The sequence below is a fragment of the Neocloeon triangulifer genome, unplaced genomic scaffold (assembly GCF_031216515.1).
Source record: "Neocloeon triangulifer isolate White Clay Creek 2 clone unplaced genomic scaffold, ASM3121651v1 ptg000003l, whole genome shotgun sequence".
In the NCBI taxonomy this organism is placed as follows: domain Eukaryota; kingdom Metazoa; phylum Arthropoda; class Insecta; order Ephemeroptera; family Baetidae; genus Neocloeon; species Neocloeon triangulifer.
Window position 1 is genome coordinate 8,924,377 of NW_026775546.1, and position 11,732 is coordinate 8,936,108.

General features: G+C 33.6%; 1 protein-coding gene and 1 long non-coding RNA gene across 6 annotated transcripts in view; one reads left to right on the forward strand and one right to left on the reverse strand.

The window, feature by feature from the left end:
- The window catches only part of LOC132205778 (excitatory amino acid transporter 1-like), a 36,666-nt gene extending 25,789 nt beyond the window's left edge, over positions 1 to 10,877 (forward strand). For 3 of the 5 annotated variants that reach the window (XM_059635047.1, XM_059635052.1, XM_059635051.1), the window contains exons 2-10: positions 2,933 to 3,127; positions 3,972 to 4,289; positions 4,363 to 4,405; positions 5,766 to 5,811; positions 5,868 to 6,054; positions 6,111 to 6,344; positions 6,617 to 6,811; positions 7,195 to 7,329; positions 7,546 to 10,877. In XM_059635047.1, the coding sequence (XP_059491030.1) occupies positions 2,933 to 3,127; positions 3,972 to 4,289; positions 4,363 to 4,405; positions 5,766 to 5,811; positions 5,868 to 6,054; positions 6,111 to 6,344; positions 6,617 to 6,811; positions 7,195 to 7,329; positions 7,546 to 7,735 (1,543 nt within the window). In that variant the 3' untranslated portion in view covers positions 7,736 to 10,877. The remainder of the gene's footprint in view (positions 1 to 2,932; positions 3,128 to 3,971; positions 4,290 to 4,362; positions 4,406 to 5,765; positions 5,812 to 5,867; positions 6,055 to 6,110; positions 6,345 to 6,616; positions 6,812 to 7,194; positions 7,330 to 7,545) is intronic. The other 2 variants (XM_059635049.1, XM_059635050.1) reach the window with 2 other exon arrangements.
- Positions 4,313 to 5,615, reverse strand: LOC132205779 (uncharacterized). The gene is made up of 3 exons (XR_009442719.1): positions 5,519 to 5,615; positions 4,678 to 4,854; positions 4,313 to 4,626 (listed from the first exon to the last, which is right to left on the reverse strand). It is a non-coding gene; the product is annotated as an uncharacterized LOC132205779 (long non-coding RNA).
- Positions 10,878 to 11,732: the final 855 nt, after the last annotated feature.

Sequence of the window (11,732 nt, forward strand, 5' to 3'; positions counted from 1 at the left end):
ATTGGTTAAAGTTTTTGCTGACGTAAAGTTATGTCATTTCAAGTCAGAAGCAGGAAAGGGTGGCTCCCGGATTTCCTCTTGACATTTAAAATCATATTAAATTTTCCAACCATTAATTTAAAAAATTACGTTTTAAAGTTAGCTTAAAAGCACCTAAAATTATTGCCTATTGCTTGCTTATAAAATATAATAATTTTCTCCCCTAGAAACATTAAAAAATATTATAAAATGATCCAAATTGTATGAAAATTTAATAAAATAAAATTAATAAACAATGAAAGGCAAATTTTCTTCAAGATGTTAAATTCCAAAAAATGTTGAGGTGGAAGAAAAGGGTTATTGACATTTTGCCGAAGTGATGATTTCTGTCCGATGCGTGCAGCTCCTGCTTGAGCTTGGGCAAATCAGCTTTGGCCGGTCTCTCGCAGAGGGTTTTTTTCTTACTTAATTCGATTGGCAAGTATGCGTGCCCGGAAAGTAAACAAACAAAGAACGGCGGCGGTCCAGCCCAGCATCTCGTTACAATCCTTGCTTGGGCGACGCAAATGCGAGGCCGCCGCCGCCGCGCTTTGTGAAATGTGACACACAGGAAGGAAGTGGCAACTTGCTGGCTCGATGGATGATTTAGCCATGCGAATGATCCGCAGGGGCTCCCTCGTGTGCCCCGGGCCCCCTTCGCACGGCAGCTCCAAGCATCCCGCGCGCAAACCGACACAGACCGCGAACAGCCGCGCGCTTTCATCTGCGCGGACAATTTGATTAGGACCGATCGATGAGACGCGGCTAATTAATTTGCGATCGCAACGCTCAACCTAATTAGAATTCAAATAATTGTATAAATAATCTCAGAAAGGAAGAACAATAAACGTATAACTTGAAGTTGTGTAAATAAATATAATTCAAAATAGTAGTTCCTTCAAAAAAATTCGTACTAATTTTTTTAATTGTATATTTTGTAGGTTCATTTAAATTTTTCAGATAGACTGATAGAGTTTCCATAATCAATTACTATTATTGCATTACTATTTCAGTTAAAAAAAACTTATTTTAAATAAGCTCAAATTCTAAAATTGACTAACATTTAAATTTTGGTAGTTTTAATTAAGGTTTTTACTTACAACACAATTTCTTGGGGACTCGTTGAGTCTTTTAGAAATTAAATATTTTTTGTTTATAACTTGCTATAGAGGAATATTCTTCTTCAACGCCACGTTTATAAAAATAAATATCTTGTTTCCGTTATAGGATAATTTACAATTTATAAAAGGGGTCGGTAATTTTTAGATCATAAAATATAATTAATATGTATTTAAATATTCATGATTTTTTTTTTTAATAATTTGTTATCTCATCGCCTTTTGGAGCTGAATGTGTGTAAAATTGAGCAACTATTTAGAGCAAAAAATTTATAATAAACTGAATTGTTAATTATATTTAGAGTAAGATTTTGAAATATATTTTTAAATTCTACGTTTTTAAAAATACGAAATTTTTAATGATTTGAAATTGCATTATTTTTAATCAATTAAACTCTTTTCCTACGAATTTCCAAGTAATTCCATGTCCAAAGGAAAATGACTTTTTTTAAAGACAGTTCATTCCGAAGACCATGTTCGACTTGCAGCAGCAGGTGTCACATTTTGTGACATGCTCTTGGTGATGCTTTTTGTGGCCCCGTAGATCGAAACCATAATAATAATCCTGTCTGTCAAACGCGATGTGATCCTCTCCCGTTCGAGAGGGCCCTGTTGACATGCAAGAAATTCTATCCTTTCGCCCGAAATCTCATTTTGAGACTGACAAAAAAAGCCAAGGGATGGGCGAGGTGAACTCTGGCCTGCGAGGAAAACGTGTCAGCGTGGGAGGTGTAATTAGCAAAAGTCTATTTTCGGATTTGGCACCCTAATCAATGCTCCCTTTGTTTTGACAACCTCATTAACGCTAATTGAGCTTCGGTTTTTCCATTCTATAAAAAAAAACGTTTTTTTCTTTCTTTACAATTGTTTACTCTCTCGGATTATTCTACTCATATGAGCAGAATAAAAAAATCGATGTCTTTTGTGTTCCGGCGTAAAAATTACCTCTCCCTCAGCTCTTTTTCTCTCTTCATTATTTCAGCGCACGATGTTGATAAAAAGTCATCAACGCCGCAAAATTTTCCCACAAAAGCGCAGAGGGGTGAGCGAAAATCGTCGCACAAAAAGTTGCCGCTGCTGGCAAAGTGAGCCAGAGAATTACTGGACCATGAAGTCGCAGGCTTTTCCAGCAGATAAAGATGAAATTATTACATGGCCGGGCTCAAAAGCCAGCGGTCGCTAACATCGGTCCTTTCTGCCCCAGTGAACTGCAAGAGGGTGGCGATTGTTGCCAAAAATTCAGAGATATGCATCTTTTGTGTCATTTGTGCCCATTGTTTTCGCCAACATGGCTTAAAATTAAACCAAAATTATTTAAAAAAAAGAGGAAAGTAAAAAGTGAAAATGGGAGTTATTTTGCAGAAATTTTTACATAATAAATTATTCATCAAATTAAATAAATGTTTAAAATCGTGAAAGAGTCCTGAAAGATTAATGAATCGCTTTAACCCTCATGCAAATATTTTTCCACCGCAATTTCATTTTCTCAGTAATAAATTTGTGTTCTTTCAAATTCAATAAGAAAAGTGATTACTGGGGAGGCCCTTAAATAATTAAAATTTTATCATTATTTGTCATTTCACAACAAGATATTAAGGCGTAAAAATGGGTATATTGAACCTTTCGATAAAATAATCCCTTTAATCCTTATAATCGGTTTGAACCTCATTATACCTACTCGCAATAAACAATACAAGGAAATTAAGAGAATTTACAACTGCCATAAAAAAACACCGAAGGTATAAAAGATCGAAACGTCCCTTGGCTGATATTAGTGTGTTTTATTGCTGTTGCAGGACCGCGTCGCCCGCAGTTGGTCCAGCGCGTCGTCAGTCGTCGTCAGCACGTCGCCACCACATCAGGAGCGGAGAGATGGCCAAGCCAAACCGCGACTGCTGTCAAAAGGCGCTTAGGGAAAATGCGCTCACCATATTCACCGTGCTCGGCGTGATCGGGGGCACTGTTTTAGGCATCAGTTTACGCGCCTCGAGGTAAAGTGACACTTTTATTTGGCCTAAATTAGTGCATGAAAGACATATTTTATCAATTGAACGGAGAGAAATTTAAGAAGTTATAATTGAATGGAAACGGGATATATATTATTTTTGTCACTCTGTTTTTCCTGAATTAGCTTGCATAAATTTAATGAAAATAAATTTTTGTCGTGTGTGTAAAAAATAAAAAAATTATCAGAAGCTTACTCTGTCAAAAATATAAATATTCTCTAAGTAGATATGAAAACTGTTGTCTGCATTTCTGCGAAATAAATAATTGAAAATTTTTAAATCATAATATAAAAAAAAAAAATACAGAAAAGTTTATTTAAAAAAATTCAAAACAGTCAAATTGTTATTTGAAAGTTTATTGAAAATTATGGTAATAAATAGATGCATTTTTCATCTTATATACCATTTTTAACTATATGTTATTTTTTTTTTTTTTTGAAGTAGTCACCGTTAATGGAGTCCTTTTAATTTATAAAATTTATTTAATAAATTAGTTTAAAAAAAAGATTAAATAAATTTTATATTGCAAATTCCGTCAAAACTTCCTAACAACAAATATTGATGACAGAATGCTAAGAAAATTAATTTCTTATTTTTTAATTTTTTTTAAATTAATTATTTTTAGGCAGTTTTCTAGAAAAATAACCAATATTTTAACAAAATTAACATCGATTGCAAAAAAATTTTTACACTAAGTGGAATAAATTATTTTCTTTTGAAAAATTTTAAAATTCAATAAAAAATCTGAAGAGAGATATTTTTATCATTAGTAATTATTTTAATTAATCGTAATAATTATTTTTTCTTAAATTAATTTTGTCATTGTTAGAGAGGAGAAATGGACGCCGCGAGAGATAATGTACGTGAGCTACATCGGCGACCTGTTCCTGCGGATGCTCAAGTCTTTGATCCTGCCGCTGATCGTGGCCTCGCTGATCTCGGCCATCGGCTCGCTCGACCTGAGTCTGTCGGGCCGAATCGGCGGCCGGGCCATCTTTTACTACCTGACCACCACCGTCTGCGCCGTGGTGCTCGGCATCATCCTCGTCGTCACCATCCACCCTGGCAGGGGCGACTCCGAGTCCATCGCCAGGGCCGGCACCTCCAGAAACGTCACCACTGCCGACACACTTATGGATCTCGTCAGGTACGGAAACAATAAAATAATTATTTAAATAATGTTTTTTTTACAAATATTATTTTTTTTTTTTTAATTACAGAAACATGTTCCCGCCCAATTTAGTACAAGCCTGCATCGCTCAGGTAAGACCTATTTTTTTTTTATCTCTGACAAAAAAAGTAAGTTAACGCTCCGATGAGGAAAACGGCCCAGGTGCTGAATAAAATTTCGGCTGAGTTGCATCGCGATTTGTCGCAGTAACAAACTATTTGACCTTCCTCGCCTGAGCCGTCCTGATAGCATCCAATTTTCATTTCTATGCCAAAACTATTTTTCTTCATTGTGCATGACCGTGATATATTCCCTGAGAGGCATCAAAATTTAGAAACTTTTTTTGTTAAAAAAGAAAACTCACCTCCATAAGCGGGGACGATTTTTGAACAAACAGTGTCGTGTGGACAAATCACTTCATAGGGTCGCCAACGCGGAGACCCCTCGAAATACTTGCAGGTGTCCATTTCGTTAGGCGTGTGTTCGGTCCCGCAAGAGTAGCAAATTAATTCTTCCGAAGTGAGCACATACGTTGGAAAAACTATTAAATTATTATATAATTAATAATTTTCCTTAGGATATCACTCAAAATTATACTCATGGGAACTTCTTAAAATTATTTTTTTGTTCCATTTGGTACAAAGTAAATCCAACCATGTATCTTTGCAAATTGAATAATTCAAATTTAAAATTATTTGTAATTTGTAATAACGTTGTCGTGATTTTATTTTTTATTTTTACATTGTTAATTTAAAAATAAAACTCTTGTTCAGGGATTAATTGGCAATAGTTAGAAAAAATAAATTAGTAAAAAATTCAAAAATTTTAATTACAAATGTCTTGTCTACTCTGAATATAAGTTTTGTAGTAAATTACATGCACAAATTAATTTTTATTAATTGATTTAAAAATTTTTGTCCAAATTTTTCCAAACTTTTACTTATATGCATGAAATATGAAAAAAAAAAATTTAATTGATACTTTGATTGCTTGAAAACCACTTATACTTCTTCTCTTGCTTAGTTCATACTTAAAAAATTTCAAGATTTTCCTCTTCTTTGCTTTACAAATATGGTATGTGTTTAGAAAATTCTGTTTAACATTGCATTGTTTTATCTCACTTCAAAGAAAAACGTCCCCTATCTCTCTTTCCTGCTCTGATTCTATTAAAATGCAAAACAAAGAGTGCAAATATTTGTACTTACGCAAGGTTACGATTATCGTTGGGAAGAGTGCCATTATTTTTCTTCAAGTAAAAAAATTAGAAATAATTCTTTTAGTGCAACCTCCCGGCTCGCTCTCTAGTAATTCACTACCAAAGTCCGCTTTTATCAGCAGTAAAAGGATGCAAAGCAACCGCGCCGACTTCCTCTTTACTATAAACAAATCAAATCGTCTAATCTGAACTTTGCGTTTTTTTATGTTATTAACCTCATTTTATCTGATCCGCAGTACCGAACTGTTTTGAAAATTCCCCCACCAAATGAAAATGGAACAAGTATTGATTAAATATATTTTCGTAGAAAAAAAAAATTAATTTCGAAAATTTCGCAGCTCCAAGTTTGCACGAGTGGGAAATCACGCATGAGTACGCCGAGGGCACCAACATTCTGGGTTTGGTGGTGTTTTCCACCGTCATGGGCATCACCCTGGGCAAAATGGGCCCCAAGGGAGCACCCCTGTTGGCTTTCTTCAGCTCTATGAGCCAGGCCATGATGATCATCACAGGCTGGGTTATTTGGTAAACTTTTATTTATTTTTATTATTATTTTTTAATTTTTCTAAATGCAATAAAAGGGTTTCTCCGATCGGTGTGCTGTTCTTGATCGCTGCCAAGCTGCTGGAAATGGAGAGCTTTGATGTGATAGTGGGTCAGCTGGGCATGTACTTCATGACTGTGCTCGTGGGAATCTTCTTCCACGGATTTGTGGTGCTGCCCATCATTTACGTTGTGTTTACGCGCACCCTCCCGTTCAAGTTCATCGGCAACATGGCTCAGGCGCTAGCCACTGCCTTCAGTACTGCATCAAGGTAAGAATTTTTGTTCTTTCTAATAAAATGTTTGAAGATCATATTATATACAAGATAATAATAATTAATCTAAATATTTTGGTAAAACTGTAATTTTGAGCAACAGAAAATTCTAAGCTTCAAATTTATATTTTTTAATATTTAAATAATTATTATTGTTAATTTTTTCAATTGTTGCAACAATTTTTTTCGTAAGTCATAAATTTCTATTACATAAATTTAATGCGATTTTTATGACCAAGAGTTAATTATAAACCTGAAAATGTCCGCAGCTCGGCAACCCTTCCTGTGGCCATCGCCGCTCTGGAGGACAAGAACGGGATTGACCCTCGCGTAGCCCGATTCGTGATGCCCATAGGTGCTACAATCAACATGGACGGCACCGCCCTGTACGAGGCCGTCGCCGCAATTTTCATTTCGCAGGTGCGCAGGGTGCCTCTTTCTTTGGGCAACATCATTGCCATCAGGTAAGCCTAGCTTTCAATATTAGTCAAAATATAAACAAAAAATATGTTTAAAAAGAAAGAAAAAATTCAAATGAGAGTTTCTACTTCCGCTTTAAAATTAATGAAATAAATTTGCTTATGGCACATGTATTACTATTCACTGCCTCTAAGAATTGAATTAAAAATCTAATGTAAGTGCAAGCGGTGCAAGTTATATCTCGCTTGGTTTGCCTCTAATTAAAAAAGGAAGTACTTAAAAAAAACCTTTTCATGAAAAGTACTTAATTTGATTTTTTTTCCGGAAAAAATTGGGTTAGGGTTAAAAATAAATACGACATCTTGGTGCTCCCTTGTCCAATCAAAGTTGTTTACTGAACGGCTAAGCTGATCAAATCCTGTTGCAGCATCACATCGACCGCCGCCAGCATTGGTGCCGCCGGAATCCCGCAGGCTGGCTTGGTCACCATGGTGATGGTGCTGGACACCGTGGGGCTGCCCGCTGAGGACGTCACCTTGATTATTGCAGTCGACTGGCTTCTGTAAGCTAACAAAACACCTTCCCCCTTATTTATTCCCTTCATTTGCAGATTTAAGAAAATATTTTTGCACAAATATTTTTTTATTTTAAATAATTAGTATTAATTTTTCCTCTTCAAAAAAATGAATGAAAAAAATTGAAAAATTTATTTATGGTTTTCTAATTAATTATTGACGTTTTATCATTCTTTAAAATTAAATTTATTACTTTTTTTTAGTGACCGGTTCCGAACAATGATCAACGTGTTGGGCGACTCGTTGGGCGCCGGCCTGGTGAACCACCTGAGCAAAGCCGAGCTGGAAAACTCGCCGTTGGCAGGCGACCTGGAAAAGCAGGACACCCTGAACGGAAAATTGTCCGCTGACAGACCAAATGAAGAGGTACAGTGCCAGACGACCTCGATGTAGAGGGACAATGCAAAAGCGTAGATTTAGTGTGGTGTTCATTTTTTTTTTTTAAACATAGATTAATGTACTTTTAAGTTTGTACTTTTTTATTGTTTGCAACTCGCGGTGAAATGGAGTCGGGGGAAAAGTTTCTGCTGGTTATCGACTAGACTGCATGCGATTTTACGACACAGAATAATTGTAGCTGTTAATGGCAAACTATCACTTTTTACAAACTTCACCCATGGTGCGTGTTATATTGACGATTAATCTCATATTAATGTCGGAGGACAAATTTTGCACAAAAACTATCATATCAGAGGACTATGATATTACACTAATTTTTGAGTGGGATATGCATGAGTTAGGTTTTTTTTAGTAAAACGTGTGACTTTGTATGATTAATTTTGAAATTGTGGATTAAAGAATGTGATATTACAATTATTTCACATTTAATTTAAAAATAATAAATGCATGGAAATCCACAACTTCTAATGAAGTTATAGTCTTATTATTGATGTAAGCGTGTGTGAATAGTCTAATTTTGTATTAAATGTACACCGCAATGCACTCCACATGATAATCCTAATTTCTTGAGTAATTTTTTTGACCAATTGAAGAAAGAAAAAATAAATTTGGAAATAATTTCTGGGTTCGTCACTTATAAAATTTGTAAGTGCGTTTTGGATAATTAATTAACTGCTCTAATTTTTTTTATCTTTTTGTTCAAGAGTTTATCCAGTAATGTTGAAATCATACAAAAAATGTCATTATTTAAAATTGTGATCATGAAATTCAAATTTATGAGGGGTCAACTAAATTTCCGCCCTCTTTGATGCTGCAGAGAGCAGATTAAAAAAAACCATATTCTCAATTTCAATCACATTTTTTTTTTTAAATTCCAGATTAATAATCATTACTGGAGAGGCCATTACACTTATTGTTTGTATTTTTGAGAAAAGAAATCGGATTTTTGTGCTGAGTATCTTGCATTTGTTTACAATTTAAAACCAACTAATTAATTATTGGTGAATTTGGTCTGCTTGCAGTGTGCGTCTGTCTAAGCGGGTGTGCGCCTCTTAATTAACAATTCACGTTGACGTAATAAAATGGTTAAGATGCATTCAACCAACTAACCCGCAAAACCGCAATGCATTTAACCGTCAACATCTTCGTCTTGGTTTTTCTAGTGCCGCTGATGAGAGAACGATGCGAGGGTGAGATAGAGTGAAGGTGTTGCATTCCACAAGAATTAGGATTCACAAGTCGCCTAGCTCTGTCTTGGCACATTATATCATCTTGGTCTTAATATCACACACGTAACTCGCTGTTAAATTGTTGATTATATAAAAAAAAACGCAGTCTTATCGATTTTAACAAAAATGAAATTGTCAAGAAATTTCATGGAATTGTTGTTTTGGTTTTAACTTAAAAAAAAAACGCACATAAACTAACTCAAATTGAAAAATGACAATAATTTTACCCTAGTTAACATCTAAGGTAATCTATTACTAAAGTAAGTGAAAAAATTGTATATGCTCTTAATCGATATAAAACAACTCACAACATTCACACACCTGTCTATTCACTTTCTTTTCCGGAAGGCTATACAAAATGTGAGTCAAAGTATAAGTAATAAATCTGTAATAAGAAAAGTACATTGATATAGTTAGGGTGATCACAGTGCATATTAGCTGGTAATTCTCTTTTTGCGATCAACACTCTTACGAAGTAAGTTTGTGAATGTATTTATTGCTGATGTTCAGTATTTGATCATAATTCTCTGTGACAATATTCGCGAGTTATTATATACATAATAAGATTTACTGTTGACAGCAAGAAGATGACAAAAAAAACTTCATACAAAGTATATCACGATCTGTGTTGATGTTAAAAGTTAAAAAAATTATTATATAACAGAAAAAATAAATAAAATGTCTGGCACATTTGTTGAATTGAATGGTTAAGAAAAAAAAATATGATAATTGTTCAATTATTTTCAACAAAGGAAATGTCTATTTTTAAGCTGGAATTGAATTAAACAAAAAACTACGTCTATACCCTTAGCGAAAAAAATGTAAAATTGGTCAGGTAAAAAAAAACTTAATGTCTAACGCGGGACTCAATTTTACCAAAACTCTAATCTATACTGTGCAATCTGACCGTTTGAACAGGACAGGGATATTATTTAGTTAGATTTTAAAGCGAGTTTTTTCAAAAGAACATGTCTTTGAGCTTTGAGGAGATCAAAATTTACGATGTTATACGGAGCAATTTTTAATGTATCATGCATATTAGCAAAAAACAAATACACAATTCTCGATAAAAATTTGGAGAAGGGAATTTTTCGGCTATTTGAGTTTTTGCTCCAGCCAAGTGTTCAAAATTGTTAGAGTAAAAAGTATTTTCCCACACCACTGCTACATGTGATTTTTAAAGGAGAAGATTTTCAAAAAGTTTCAAATTTTTGTCACATTTTTTGTGAAGCAGCAACTCGTCAAAAATCCAAAAGCAGCAGCTGCCTTTACACGCGTTTATAAAAAAACAGGTCCAATTTTGAATTTGAAAGAATATCGCAGTGTTCAATTTCAGATTTACACACCAGTATTACATTAAAGTAAAGACAATATGAAAAAGCGAGTAGCTTAAATTTTAATTTTATTATTAATTAGATTTTTTATCAATAGCTAGAGGTTGGGTAAAAATTTTGAATTCGTTTTAGATTTTTTTTTAAAACTTCATCAAAAGTGTTTCAAACGCCTTGAACCGTTTAGGCTTGTATTTATTTTTCTTTAAAAACCAAATAAATTTTTTTGGAAACTAATTCCATTATTGCAAAAAGCCGTGTGCAATTTTACTCGTAAGCGAGTTTTGTAGTGTACGTATGAGTAATTGTTAATTAATAACAAGTTAAAAGGCATTTCTCTTGTGTAGTTTTAGGAATTTGACGTGGCCCAAGAGTTAAAAATTGAACCGATTTGTATTGTATCGCGTAAAATGCACCCAGAACACAAATTTTCGGGATGAATGAAATATAAAGGTAACCTCTGCACGCACCAATTAAATTATGAAATAATTATAATATATTAACTGAGGTGAAAAAAATAAGCAGTTGACGAAGAAGTGAATCACATTTAATGCAAAAAAAAAAAAACAATTTGTATACTTCTAATAACGTGCATTTAAGAGAGACTTCTGGTTAGTGTTAGTGAATATTAATTATAGAAAAAAAAATATGTATCGCACTACTTATGTACTGTATTAATCGCAGGAACCTGAAGAAAGCACTTGACCCCTTAGATGTGTACCGAAATTGTTGAGCAAGAAGAGATTTTTTGCCACAGATAATTTAATTCCCCTCTTCGTATGGGGGTTGAAAGCAAAAATTTTGTTATTTTTATTATTTCTAGTGTTCGGGGAAATTTGTGTACAAAAAGCATAAAAAGCGGAAAACTCACTGTGTAATCCATATCAAGATAAATTTCGTTTGCCAGTTGTGGATTTTGTCGATTGAGGCAAAAACTAAATAAAAATATACCATTGTTCTTAAAAATAAAATGTTCTCTCATATACACAAAATACGTCTTTTTAATTGAACCTTAATTATGATCATTGTAAGGTTAATATGGCATGAAATGATGGATATAAAATTGTTTAGATTGAGGAATACTGAAAGTTATCATTTATATTTGAAGGATTGATTCACGCCACTCACAATTAATTGGTTAAAAAATAACAACAATTAAATTATAAAAATCATAATTTTTTCTCAAAATCAGATGGTTATAACTTGTGATGTTTAAATTTGATTTTGACGTCTTGTTTACAGTTCCCAAAAAAAGTTGAAAGAGCTAATCAATTCATTTTTCTATCCTGTGCTATACGCAATAAAGTTTTTGTGTGATCCTAATTGATTTTTAACGATATTTAAAAACTTAATTGTTTCTAATGATAGGATGTAATAGAATGGGAAATTTTTTTGTTGAAACGAGAATTGAGATAATTGAAATATTTCGCA